The sequence below is a fragment of the Geotrypetes seraphini genome, chromosome 8, assembly GCF_902459505.1.
Source record: "Geotrypetes seraphini chromosome 8, aGeoSer1.1, whole genome shotgun sequence".
Classification (NCBI taxonomy): domain Eukaryota; kingdom Metazoa; phylum Chordata; class Amphibia; order Gymnophiona; family Dermophiidae; genus Geotrypetes; species Geotrypetes seraphini.
In genome coordinates this window covers 179,084,523-179,099,335 of record NC_047091.1, presented here as the reverse complement: position 1 = coordinate 179,099,335, position 14,813 = coordinate 179,084,523, and the positions used below count along the sequence as shown (strand labels likewise).

The following is a 14,813-nucleotide window of genomic DNA, read 5'->3' as shown; positions in this document are numbered from 1 at the left end:
TTTCCTCGATTGCTTCTTCCAGTCGCTTCGCAAAGGCGCGAGCTAAGGCACACGTGCACTTTGAGAAAATTAAGGATAGTGCAAAACACGGCCGTCCAACTAATATTCGGACTAAAGAAAAGTGACCACATTAGTCCCTACTACAAACTGCTGCACTGGTTGCCACTTGAGGCATGGACTTTATTCAAGTTTTTCTGATTTTGCTAAAAACTGGTGTGGGGAATGGCCCCAACTTACCTATTACCTCACTTCAAACTTTACACCCCCACAAGGACAACCAGAAATCGCAACCTCTTTGCCTACCCGAAGATCATAGGTTGCAAATACAGAACCTTTCTGGATAGAACTTTTAAGTTTCAAGCTTCCAGACAGCAAACCTGGCTAGGCAACTTCACCGACAGAGCCAGGCAAGACCTATGGCACCTTTCGGAAAGAAATCAAGACCGCTCTATTCAATAGATTTATTTCCCAGCCAGACAAAACCTCTCTCTTTATGTTGATACTACACTTCTTCACAAATGTATTCTGTTCTTCTCTTGACTATTCAGTGTCTTCCTCACCACCTGTATTCTGTAATTCGCTGACCATCCAGTCCCTTTGATGTAAAATGCTTAAGATTATACTGTAACCTATTTGTAACCTGTAAACACTGATTACTCAGTGACTTCCTACCTGTTCTCACCTTGTAATTCGCTGATTGTACAGCTCTCTTTCACTGTAAACCGCCTAGAAGTTGCAAGATTATGGCGGTATAGAAAAAATAAAGTTATTATTGTTGTTATTCTTATTATGAACAGAGCGTTTTGGTTAAATCCTGTAAGCAGGCAGTGATAAGCAGGCAATGATAAGAAACTCCTGCAGCACAATCTTGAGATGAAAAGTTCAAAGTCCTTCTCTGAGATAGAATTAGACTGACCTGAAGATAACAGCTTAAGGAAGAGCAGGATTCACACACCAAGGGCTGTAAAAGGCAATGAGCAGGGTGGAGAGTAGCTGCAGGCTGTTGATTTTAAGGGCAGCTGCTGCTAATGACAGCGGTCAGCTGATTCAGCTAGCAGGCAGGCTCAGTACCTGGATGAAAGGCTATGAACAGAGCAGTTGTGGTTAAATCCTGTAAGCAGGCAGTGATAAGCAGGCAATGATAAGAAACTCCTGCAGCACATTTTAGAGGCTTCTAGGAAGCCTATCACTAGACAATGCTATCACCAAAAATGAACTAGATTTTCTACGTGGTGTTTTTCTCAGGATAAGGAGCCTCAACATTCCTCCTTATCTTCTGTTTTAGATTACCTTTTGCACTTATCCACCTCCTGCCTCAAATCTATATCGATCCGAGTCCATCTCAGTGCAATTGCAGCTTTCCATCAGCCTATTGAAGGGAAACCCCTCTCTGCTCATCCAGTGGTTTCCAGATTCATGAAAGGACTTTTAAATGTCAAACCCCCTCTCAAACCACCTTCAATGGTTTGGGACTTCAATGTTGTTCTTACTCAATTGATGAAGCCTCCATTTGAACCAATGTCTACAGCTCATCTGAAGTATCTCACTTGGAAAGTGGTGTTTCTCATCGCCCTCACTTCTGCTCGAAGAGTCAGTGAGCTGCAAGCTTTAGTAGCTGATCCACCTTTCATTGTTTTCCATCATGACAAGGTGGTCCTCCATACTCATCCTAAATTTCTCCCTAAAGTGGTGTCAGAATTTCATCTCAACCAATCCATTGTTCTTCCAGTGTTCTTTCCAAAGCCTCATTCTCATCCTGGAGAATCAGCTCTTCATACTCTGGACTGTAAACGTGCTTTGGCCTTCTATTTGGAATGCACCAAACCACACAGAACTGCTCCTCAACTTTTTGTCTCCTTCGATCCAAACAAGTTGGGACATCCAATCTCTAAGTGTACCATCTCCAACTGGATGGCTGCTTGTATCTCTTTCTGCTATTCCCAGTCAGAGCAATGGAAGCTTCAGTAGCTTTCCTCAGATGTACACCTATTGAGGAAATTTGTAGAGCTGCTACTTGGTCCTCGGTTCATTCTTTCACTTCTCACTATTGTCTGGATGTTTTCTCCAGATGGGATGGCCATTTTGGCCAGAGAGTATTACAAAATTTATTTTCTTAATTTGCCAACGCTCCCACCATCCCATTCTAGTTAGCTTGGAGGTCACCCTTATGTGAGAATAGGCTGCCTGCTTGTCCTGGGATAAAGCAGTTACTTACCGTAACAGGTGTTATCCAGGGACAGCAGGCAGCTATTCTCACAACCCACCCACCTCCCCTGGTTGGCTTCTCTGCTAGCTATCTGAACTGAGGAGACACACCCTGCGCTGGGCAGGAAGGCACTCGCACGCATGTGCGGTGCAGCTGACTTGAAACTTCTAGTTTCTTCAAGCAAGTCTGCTTGCAAGGCTTCCGCATCCGGGCTCCGGCAGTGACGTCACCCATATGTGAAAATAGCTGCCTGCTGTCCCTGGATAACACCTGTTACGGTAAGTAACTGTGCTTTCTGGTGGTGATTATGTCAGCAAAACTAGTCTTACAAGCTCTGTCCTGTAGGGAGTGAAGACCACCTGTTATTATTGCCATTCCTTAAGATTATGGAAGCAGGGCTTTCCTTATGCACGGTTCCGTCTTTAACGAAAGTAGTCTCTGCTTTCCACATCAATCAGGAAGTCTGCCCACTTTTCACCCTAAGAGGTCTAAGAAAAAGGATAAAATGTTGCATCTGCTGGGTGTCAAGCAAGTGCTTTTCTGGTACCTTGAAAGAACAAGCTAATTTTTATAAATCTGAGATTAATAGATCAAAAAAGAATACTATTCCAAACAAATTAAAAAAGCTAAAAACACTTCTGCTCTATTTACTATCACAAAATCATTAACTTTACAGAGGACAGAGTCCAAATTGACAGCCCCACTACCCTCAGCTTAAATAATTGCCTTTTATCTTATCAAGAAAATCCCCAAAATTAGAGGCTCCATTTCCCAATCAAGTATTGTCAGCATAAATTCCACTTCTCCCTATACAGTGGACTTCGTTAAAAAATCTGAGACTGTAAACCTCCCTCTCTCTATATGTTCTAAATTTACCCTGCCCACTCTTCAAGATTTACAGAGAACTTTGAACAAACTAAACATAAAAGGTTCCAACTTGGAGACTATTCCACCAATCTTTCTAAAACTTTTTTTTTTTTTTTCATTTTTTTGGATCTGATATTTTAAATTTGATCTGCACTAGTTTAAGTACAGGAACTCTTCCAAAATTATGGAAGGAAGCAATTATTCATCCCATAATCAAAGACTACACAATTAGTTCACAAGAGGTTTCAAACTATCGACCCATTTCAAACATTCCTTTCTTGGCAAAGCTTACAGAAAAGATAGTTTTTTGCCAAATCTCAGATTTTGTTGAATAAACAAAAGTGCTTCATCCAAACCAAACCGGATTCCGTCAATATCATTTCACAGAACTTTCACTTATTGGGTTGACTACAAAAATTCTTTATCATCTCGACCATCACCAGTCCGTCTTACTTATTTCTTTAGATCTATCATTGGTATTTGACACGATAGATCATAAGCTTCTTCTGTCTCGTCTGTGTGAAATCAGAATCAAAGACCAGGACTTGGACTGGTTTTCATGTTTTTTTACAGATCGTTCCTCCAAGGTAGTATTTAACTGAACATTGTCCGATTCATTTACAACTGATTATGGTATCTCCAGGGTTCCAGCTTATCTCCCCTACTTTTCAATATTTTTTTGGCCCCCCTTTTAACATTAGGGCAATCTATCGGATTCACAATGTTTGCTTATGCAGATGATGTCCAACTAATTCACCCGATAGATCTAAATAATCAATCAGAAATAAAGTTCATAAACCAAAAATTGGAAAAGATTAACTCCTGGTTGGACCTACATATGCTCTCTTTGAACATTGAAAAGTCCAAAGTAATGATTTTCCCAACAAGGAAGGACTTTCTATGCAGACCCCTCTTAAATTCAAGTCTCAATCTATTAAAATCATACCTTCATTCAAATTACTTGGAGTCACTTATGATAGTAAATTGAATTATCATCTTCATATCAGTACAGTGGTCCAACGTTTCTTTTATCGGCTACTTATGATTAGGTCATTATCCAAATTATTAGATGCTGCATCTTTGAACATCTTGATTTATTCTCTCGTGATTTCGTGCATTGACTATTGTAATGCTCTTTATAAAGACATAACTAAAAAAGAAATAAGAAGACTCCAGATAATATAGAACACCGCTGTAAAGATTATATTCAATGCAACGAAATCCGACCATGTTACTCCCCTTTGGCAAGAAGCCCACTGGTTGCCAGTGGAACACAGAATCACTTACAAAATTCTTCTGTTAACATTTAAGACCAGACAAAACAATCAACCCGAATTCATTAATAATCTTCTTACCCCTTATAATCCTTCTAAGACCCTAAGATCGTCAGCCAATAACCTTTTCTCTATTCCGTCACTGAAGTATATAAATACAATGAGGTCTACTATCTTCTCTGTTACTGCCCCTTCTCTCTGGAATAGTATTCCAAATTACTTACATGAAGAATCAATTCTTATTAATTTTAAGACGAAGCTAAAGACATTTCTCTTTCTTGATGCCTTTGAGACCTAACTGTCCTTTTAAGGGCAATTGAGTTCAACATTATTGAGTTCAACATTATTTATAGCAGCCCCTCCTATTGTTTTTTCCTTAATTGTTCTCTTTTATTTTGAATATTGTAGTTCTTGCCTTTATACCTTTTGTTCCTGTTTGTCTTTGTTTTTAAAAGTCTTCAAAAGTTATTGTTATTGTTTGGTGATGCAATGTCAACTTAAACTTGTATTTTAGTTAAAGTATGTTTTATGTTTTTATGAATTTGTACACCGCCTAGAAGGTTGATTGGGCGGTATAAGAAATTTTAAATAAACTTGAAACCAATGAGTTTCGCATATTGGATCACCTTTTTGCTCTGACTAGTCATGCTAAGAAAGGGAGGCCGGTGTCTAAGGATTCAATTTTCAGATGGATTAAAATAGCCATTACCTCCTCATATGTGGACTGCGGTAGACAGCCACCGATTGCATTGAAAGCACATTCCCCCAGAGGAGTTGCTACCTCATGTGTGAAGACTCGGGACAGTTTCATCCGAGGAAATCTGTAGAGCAGTTACATCGTCTACCCTTCATACCTTTACCAGCTTCTATAGAGTAGGCATAGCAGCCAGGAAAGATGCCACTTTCAGGTCCTCTGTTTTGATTCCCACACATTCGCTGGACTACCTGGGCATGGGATTATCTTCAAGTTCCGGAATCGATAGTTGCCACTCTGGATGTGGTTCCTTGGATGAGGGCACACACGCGTCCTCTTCAGTATGCTTTGCTCTCTCACCAGGATGCCTTACAGGCCTGTCTACCTTGGACTCTGAAAGCTCAAGTAAGCACGGACTGGTGGCTTCTTCCACAATAGCTAATAGGGCAGAGTACGGTAACGGGGTTTAAGAAAGGATTGGACAATTTCTTGCTGGAGAAGGGGATAGAGGGGTATAGATAGAGGATTACTACACAGGTCCAGGACTTGGGCCGCCGCAAGAGCGGACTGCTGGGCACGATGGACCCAGGTCTGACCCAGCAGAGGCATTGCTTATGTTCTTATGTAGCTCTGCAGGGGTGTACCGCTTCACATTGCCTCCTGGATCATGATGATGATAGATGACAGCTTTAGGGGCTGGGGAGCCCATTACAATCGCTCTCCTGCTCAGGGGAGTCAGATACTCTCTCAGCGAAAATGGAAATTCAACTGGTTGGAGCTTAGAGCCATTCAGCTGGCTCTGACGAGATTGCAGAAGACTGGAGAGCCAAGTAGTCAGGGTCTTCTCTGACAATGTGACAGTGGTAGCCTATGTCAATCGCCAGGAGGGACCAAGAGCACTCCTCTGGTTTAGGAAGCCCACCTTCTTGTCCTTCAGGCTTGTCTTCAACCAATTCACAACCATTACAAAATTGCTTGAACCACTTGTAAACCATCTCCATGAATGCTGCAGCATCACCAAAAACTAATTTAACATTTTGTGTGTTTCTTTAGTATTTTTTTGCAGTTTGAAACAAAATTTCATATTTATGCATTGTTCGTAATCCATGATTTATGGCACATTTTAAAACACACCTCTCAACTGTAGCTCACAACCAACTGACTGCATCAAACAAGTTGAAACTTGTCATACACTGTTACTAAGGTTTGACTTGCCACTTCCCATATTGAAGATCCTGCCTTTCTGCTGGATGGCACTCGGCAGCAGCATTCACCGTATTTTTTTTTTTTTTTATCACACTTCGTATTCACTGCATGTCCTGTTATACTTCCATTAAAAATGTTATCAACTTCTGAGATGGTCAAGTGGGGAGGCCTAGACCCCTTGACAAGGAATGGCCTGGATATGTTTGTAGAACAGAATTGTAGTATTGGGGCTTTTTTTCCCTTTTTCCCTCTTTCTAGTTATGCCTGTCATTACAGTGCTCCGTGATTGCTTTTGTACAAACTGAAGGGGCAGCTGCCTGGGAAAGAGGCCGAGTTTAAAGATGATTGACAGCATTTTGAAAGCAATTTGCGGATTCAGATGCATAACCCTACGGTTTAGGACTACTAGACACATCTACAAGAAAGAAGATTATTGAGGTAAGAACCTAATCTTTTTTTTTTTTTTGCATCTTTGAAAGGAAGCAGTTGATTGTTGAGAGAAGGGCAGGGAGGTAAAGGAGCCAGAAAATTAGGAAATATGCTTGCCTCATGTTTAGAGGTATGTAGGAAAAGAAGATTGTCCTTGCTCGCTGCAGGACTTAGTTGCATTCTCGCTTTGTTTTAAGACAGCCTGGTATCTAGGAATTACCATCAGTAAGAATATTGTCATCCTATTTGTCCTTGGAGAAGGACATTAGGTTAAATATTCTTACTGCCCCACAAACCTCTCCTTGGTGTTGAATTGTACCAGCTATGGTATTAGACTGGGTTCCACATGACAATGGCAGGCAAAAAGGCACATGTATGTACAGTGAACTGCTTCCAAAGGCTCCCCCACCACCCAGCATTGCCTCTGTCTGTCTGTCTCTCTCCTCCCTCCAATCCAGTATTGCCACATTTTTCTCTCCTCCCCCATTCACTATTACTGCTGCCCCTCTCTTTCTCTCCCCATACCCCTTCTATCCATTATTACTCCATTTCTCCTGTTTCCTCCTCTGCCAGGCCCAGCAAAGATGTGCTAGTCCTGCAGAGTGTTTCTGATATTATAGTGGGTGATACCCAGATGTTGTGGTTCAATATTAAGGCAAGCATGGAGAGAATTTATTCAAAAGTGAAGGTTCTTCTGATTGACTTCAGTAAATAATGTGATTTACACTTCTCCCTCCGTATTCGCAGTTTCAGCAATCGCGGTTTCGATTATTTGTGGGTTTTAGCTTACTGGCTCCTCCCCTCCAAATTACATCAGCTTGCATAGAGAAATTGCTGATTCCAAGCGTTTACAGAGAAAATCGCTGATTCCCAGCACTTTCTTCACCGTGTTTTGCCTCTCCTTCAGGAACAGGCCAGTTCTCAAACCATGTTATTCACGGTTTCACCACATTCACGATGGTTTTTAATAGAAAACAGCGAATAACATGAAAAAGTTATTCGCAGGTCTGTTAATCCCCTATCACAGCGAATACGGAGGGAGAAGTGTATTTATGAAGCAGCTATCCCACACACTCTTTTATTTTGCAGAACTTTGTTTAAAAATTCTTAGGGAAGATAAGAGCTGCTGTGGGTCTCAACAGGTTGTCAAATGGTAAGTAACAGAACATTGAGGGTCATTATGCTGGGATTTCAAACATCTGATAAAAAAGAAATGTTGATAATTGGCATGGATTTTGTGGTAACCAAAGTCTACAATCTTGAATATATTTGTCCCTTATTTCAGGTTTCAGATTTATTTAAAAATTTGATATACTGCCTTATTAAAAATTCAAAGCGGTTTTACATAATATAAAAACAGAGTAAAATAAAAATGTACATTAAAAACAAATTACAAACAATGTTACAAACAATAAAACACACTGACGAACATAAACTTACCGATACAAGATGGAGAAGGGAAGAAATACAATTTGTATGAAGAGAAAGAGAGGGAAAGAGGGATCAAGACAAAAGGAAGGGGAACAAAGTATAAAAAGTCTAGAATTATGTAAAATAAGCTAAAATGATTAAAAGATGGCAAGGAACAGATTTCCATTGCCGTCCTTAAAAGGACTGTTATATACCATATGCGTTTTTAAAAAGAAAAGCCTTCAAGTTACTTTAAAATTTTTCAAGGGATGTAATTTCTCTTATATAATTTGGTGCTGAATTCCATATGATAGGGGCCATGACAGAAAAAATACTAGTGCGCATAGTGTTAATGTATCTTAAAGAGGGAATGGATAGCAAGTTTTGATTAGATGAACACAATGTACGATGGAGGGTATGGGAGATTAATAGCCTGTTAATGAAATCAGGTTGGCCAGAAGTTTTGGTCTTGTAAGTTAGCAACATTATTTTATAGGAAATTCGATGATCTATAGGAAGCCAGTGAGCATTGATCAAAAGAGGTGTGACATAATCGTATTTACGTGCTTTTGAAATAATTTTAATGGCAGTGTTTTGAATTATTTGAAAACGTTTTATTTCTTTCTTAGTGATTCCTTTCTTAGTGATTCCTTATTCAGGAAAATATTCAGTAACAAAGTACATATTAAAAAGACATTGTTTAATTCATTTAGATTTAGATTTTGCTTTTCCTTTGCGTGCTCAATGCAGATAATAAATATAGTTCTGTTACATAAACATAGGAGTCTGCACGATAGGTAAATATCCCCTGGTTGTGAGTTGTTGCAGAAGAATATCAATCACATCTTTTCAACTCCGCCTCCTTCCCCAGTAGGCTGTAGTGCCTTCTTCAGTTTTTTCATCTGAAAGCAAGTTGAGAAGTTGTGTTTTGATCTGCTCTGTTGGTTATGGATTTGATGGCCTCAGCCCAAAACACGAGCCCTTCAGAAACTTGAATTTACACATCAACAGAAGGGTTGTATATCAACTCCTATCCTCTTTCCCTTTCAGGCTTGGAGGTGTCTTATATAGTTAGCTGTTTTATTCTGGACTCATATAGTGTGCTGTCTTCAGACCAGTACTTTCTACTCAGACATACACTATACTTTTCAGAAAGTTAAACCTTAGCACACCAACGCTTACACCGGAAGTCTTTATAATATTCTGAAATATTCTTTATTGAATAAATATAATAGATGTACTCACAGTTGGTAGATTTTTGAATGCTGCAGCTGGAGGTGAAGATTTGAAGAACAGAAGCTTTGTGGCAGAGGTGAGAGAATAGATAGTAAGGTATTCCAAGTTCCAGAGATGAAATGCTGAATTATTCATGATTGTGGTCAGATAGCTTAAGGTGAAAAGACTGGTCCTTTGTTAGGAGGGGATAGAGCCACATGGGCTTCAGATGGAAGCAGAAGTGTGACCCTAATCCTATCTCGATTAGACTACTGTAATTTAACACTAGTTCTTTGCTCTAAAATGTTGCTGTTGAGTCCACAACTAGTTCAAAATGTAGCAGTAAGACTCATATGAACTATGGAAATTGTAACACTTACGGTCCTGCTATATGAAACTACATTGGCTGCCCATAACTTCAAGGATCAAGTTTAAATTAAGCATCACTGCCTTTAAGATCCTAAGAAGGAATGCACCCGACTACCTAATGGAGTTGGCCATCCTACTCCAGGGTGCCTCCAACAGATATTCCACCAGAGATCTTTTCTACTTAAAATTCCCAGCATGCAACAATATACATTTGGAGGCAAATTACCTTATCCATCCAATATCAATTAGCAAAATGCTGAAACCAATTCCCATTTGTACTATGATCTTGTGACCACTATCTTAGGTTTAGGACATTTTTAAGCCAACCCTAAAGTAACTGAAATGGTAATTGAAAAAGCCCATTTCTAAACTGTCTAATGCAACTCCTGGGACAAAACAAAGAGACAATGATGACCTACTTGTGCATGTAACTATGTATTTGTAATTATGCCCTTACTGTATTAATAGTTGTACTGATCTACCTGTACTAGCAGCCCTATTGAATGGCCATGTCAATCTGTCCATTTTAATTTCCTGGGTAACTGACCCAACCTCTTGTGATATAATCTGACCTTGAACTGAATAGGTAAAGGCAGAATAGAAGACCTGATTAACATAACAGAGACAGGTCCTACCTTTGCAGACCCATCAGAGCAAAGGTTGTAGAGGTGACCAGGAAGTACAGCAGTAAGACGAAGGACTCAAGCTTAGATGAGAGGAAAAAGGAGGAGGTCTTAGGAGAAAAGACCACTGGCAGTGAAGCTTGTAGAGCAGTAAGCAAGAATGGCTGCAGCACATGCACGAGACTATATTGCACACTGAGGGTTAAGAAGGTGTCATGCTTTAATCCTTCCAGTGGACAGCTGCTCAATCAGAGTACCTTTTGTAACCTGGTCATGCCAAATACCAAATCTAAATAAGGATTTCCTTCTTTTTAGACAGGGATGCTTTTTGCACTTTGGTTATTGCTGTTGGATGTCCAACCCCCTCTTATACTAAGGTGCGCTAACCGATTAACGCACGCTAATTGCTAACGTGTTCTTAGACTAACATGTATGCATTAGCGTTTAATGCGCGCTAAATCAATTAGCGCACGCTAATCGGTTAGCGCTCCTTAGTAAAAGAGGGCCCAAATTTCAGGCCTTCTGTAATCCTGCCCAAAACATGCCCAGAGCACATCCCCTTGCTATTTGGACATCCCTATTTTTTCTTTCAAAATTAATATTTGAATGTTTCAAGCACATGGATGTTCTTTTTGACCTTTGGAGACATGCATATGCTTTGAAAATGAGCACAGTAGATTATAAAATTCCTTAATTTATGCATGTGCATGAAGAAAGTATGCATTTACATTTATGCTAGCCCTCGAGCTACTGTATACTCGTATAAGTGCTAGCTCCTACTTGTACATGCATTCTTTTGCAACTACTATAGTATTTTATAAAATCAAGTAGGTACGAACTTGATTTATAAGCACATGCCTGGACTTGTTCTGTGACCTCACTGTTTGAGCTAAGTGAAATATTTCATTCTCTCATTCTTGTAGCTGGCTAATCTTTTACAGCTGTGTTGAAATTTCTGATTATCTATCTGTTCTTTTGCTGTGAATTTCTGTGCTTTGAAAAAAACATTTCAAACTTTGTCTTAATCTGAACCTGTGCACGCAGCTTAGACTGAATTTTCAAAACTGTTAAATCTGTTTACTACCAGCCTTGGTGGAAACTAGATATTTATCAGTGGCCCTTCTAATAACTTTGGGCTAGATGCACTAAAGTCAGCGATCGTCGCTAAACCTGTTTTCACAGCTTTAGCGATGATTGTTTTTACTGACCTGATGCACAAAACAGCTCACCACGTGCTTTTTTCCCCCTTGATCACTAATTTTCTGATCCGGCCATGCAAATTAACTAAAACCCCATGCAAAGTAGCCAAGCAATTGATGCACTAACATCACTTGGCTATGCAAAAAAAAACAAAACCCAAGGATTTTAGCTATTGGAAAAAAACGACTGATGTAGATATTTTGCATGTGTTGCACACGCAAAATATCTGTACAATAAAAAAAAAAGTCCCCCACCACTGATGACGGCCCTCTCCAATGATCCCCGATGATCCTCCCCCCATGAGAGAAAATTGGCACAAGGGATACCCATTCCTTCCTGCCAAGCCGTCCCCACCCCCTACGAGAGAAAATTAGCAGAAGGGATGCCAATGGAGCCCTCCTACCAATGGAGCCTCCCGCCCCCCAAATCCATCCCCTACCCTCCCCCCTTCCTCCTGAGAAAAAAAAAAGGCAGGAGGGATGTCAATTCCCTCCTGTCACCGGATGGTCACCTGAATCCTATCCCACTCCCCAAACCCCTCTGTACTTTTGGTAAACATTGCGAGCTGGAGGGAAGCATTGTCCCTCCAGGTCCAAGGTCGAAAATTAAAGACTTTCTCTTCTCCTGTGCCTAAGACCTCTCCCTCTGTATCCCCATGTGATGCATAGGAAGGAGCCTAAGGTCTGACGTCTGAGCAAATCAGGACCTTAGGCCCCTCCCCATATATCACATGGGATACAGAGGGATGAGCCTAAGGCTCTGATTGGCTCATAATTCTAAGGCCCCAGCTCCACTTTAAGATTTGTTCATTAAATCCCTGGAGATGGGATTGGAGAAGAGCAGATGTGGTTCCTCATCACAAAAGTCACAGAGATGAAGCGGCAATCTACAGGCCTGTAAGCCTCACTTCAGTTGTTGGAAAAATAATGGAAGTGTTGCTAAAGGAGAGGATAGAGAAATTCCTAGAATCTAATGGGTTACAAGATCCAAAACATAGCTTTACTAAAGGTAAATCATGCCAAACATAGAAACATAGAAAATGATGACAGAAAAGGGCTATAGCCCACCAAGTCTGCCCATTCCAAGTATCCGCCCCCCTGAATTCACTCCCTTAAAGATCCCACTTGAGCATCCCATTTGCTCTTAAAATCCGTCACGATTGAATTCTTTGACTGGGTAACCAGAGAATTAGATTGAGGAAATGTGTTAGATATCATTTACTTAGATTTCAGCAAAGCCTTTTACACTGTTCCTCAAAGAAGGCTCTTAAACAAAGTTGACTGGCTGAAGTTAGGACCCAAAGTGGTGACCTGGATTAGAAAACTGGTTGACGGACAGATGTCAGAGGGTGGTGGTTAATGGAATTTGCACAGAGGAAGGAAAGGTGAGTAGTGGAGTGCCTCAAGGATCGATGCTTGGGCTGATTCTGTTCAATATGTTTGTGAACAATTTTGCCGAAGGGTTAGAAGGAAAGGTTTGCCTTTTTGCGGATGATACAAAGATTTGTAACAGAGTGGAGACCCCAGAGGGAGTGAAAAACATGGAAAAGGATGTGCAAAAGTTGGAAGAATAGTCTAATGTCTAAACTAAACCTTAGGTTTGTATACCGCACCATCTCCACAAGCGTAGAGCTCGGCACGGTTTACAGGGTTAGGTTGAAAAGGAGCGACAATGAAGGGTTATAGGAAAGGAGCTAGGAAGATAAAGTATTTGTGCGTTTGTGTGACCCCAGAAACATTTTTTTCATCCAATGCGGCCCAGGGAAGCCAAAAGGTTGGACACCCCTGCTCTAGAGGAAAGGAGGGACAGGGGGGATATGATTCAGACATTCAAATACTTGAAGGGTATTAACGTAGAACAAAATCTTTTCCAGAGAAAGGAAAATGGTAAAACCAGAGGACATAATTTGAGGTTGAGGGGTGGTAGATTCAAGAGCAATGTTAGGAAATTCTATTTTACGGAGAGGGTGGTGGATGACTGGAATGCGCTCCCGAGAGAGGCGGTGGAGAAGAAAATGGTTACGGAGTTCAAAGAAGCATGGGATGAACACAGAGGATCTAGAATCAGAAAATAATATTAAATATTGAACTAATGCCAGTACTGGGCAGACTTGCACGGTCTGTATATGGCTGTTTGGGGGAGGATGGGCTGGAGAGGGCTTCAGTGGCTGGGAGGGTGTACATGGGCTGGAGTAGGTTTTGATGGAAATTTTGGCAGTTGGAACCCAAGCACAGTACCGGGTAGAGCTTTGGATTCTTGCCCAGAAATAGCTAAGAAGAAAAAAAAATTGAAATTGAATAAGGTTGGGCAGACTAGATGGACCGTTCGGGTCTTTATCTGCCATCATCTACTTTGTTACTATGTTACCTTTTCCCTCTTACCTTTCTCTATTTATGTGGATAACACTCTCCTCCTTCCAGGTCTTGTCAGCTCGCAACCTCAAGGTGATCTTTGACTCCTCTCTCTCCTCCACTCAGATCAACAAACTGTTAAAACCTGTCTCCTCCTCTGTAATATCATCAAAATCCAAACTGTCCTCCCTGAACACACTCCAAATCCTTATTCATGTTCTCATCACCTCACACATAGACTACTGCAACGTACTTCTCTCATCCCTTCAATCCATTCAAAATGCTGCTGCATGACTCATATTCCATGAGTGCCACTATGCTCACATTACCCCTCTCCTCAAGTCACTTCATTGGCCTCCCATCTGTTTTCAAATACAGTTCAAACTCCTCTTACTGACTTACAAGTGCATTCACTCTGTAGCCCCTCAATATCTCTCCTCACTTATCTCCCTCTATGCTACCCTCCCCCCCTCCGTGAACTCTATTCGTCAGCTAAATCCCTCTTATCTGTACCCTTCTCCTCCACTGTCAACTCCAGACTCCGTCCCTTCTTTCTTACTGCACTATATGCCTGGAACTGGCTGCCAGAATCAATAGGTCATGCTCTGTCTCTAGCAATATTCAAATCCAAGCTAAAAGTCCACTTCTTTGAAGCTGCTTTCAACTCTTAACTCCCACTCATTGTCAAATATCTATACCCATCGTATCATTCCTTCTACCAGAATCTTCCCAACTCTGAGATGTCCTGTCTGTCCAAATTAGATTTTGCTCTTCTGAGCAGGGATCATATATTGAATGTTAAATATACAGTGCTATGTACACCTTTCAGCGCTATGGAAATGATAAATAGTAGTAATAGTAGCGGTGGTAGACTTAGGAGTAATGTTAGGAAATTCTTTTTCACGGAAAGGGAATGCCCTACCGAGGGAGGTGGTGGAGAGGAAAACAGTGACGGAATTCAAAAAAGCT

The 14,813-nt window shown here is 40.8% G+C and overlaps 2 protein-coding genes across 3 annotated transcripts in view; one reads left to right on the top strand and one right to left on the bottom strand.

Moving 5' to 3' along the window:
- The window catches only part of LOC117365590 (acyl-CoA dehydrogenase family member 11-like), a 241,193-nt gene extending 240,166 nt beyond the window's left edge, over window positions 1-1,027 (bottom strand). Inside the window, exon 1 of one of the 2 annotated variants that reach the window (XM_033956127.1) lies at window positions 917-1,027. The gene's annotated coding sequence lies outside the window, so the exon portion shown is untranslated. Of the gene's footprint in view, window positions 1-682; window positions 823-916 lie in introns of those variants that run through there. The other variant, XM_033956129.1, reaches the window with a different exon arrangement.
- Window positions 1-14,813, top strand: part of HORMAD2 (HORMA domain containing 2) — a 130,473-nt gene that overhangs the window by 28,860 nt on the left and 86,800 nt on the right. Inside the window, exon 4 of the mRNA XM_033956131.1 lies at window positions 7,766-7,829. Within this exon, the coding sequence (XP_033812022.1) occupies window positions 7,766-7,829 (64 nt within the window). The remainder of the gene's footprint in view (window positions 1-7,765; window positions 7,830-14,813) is intronic.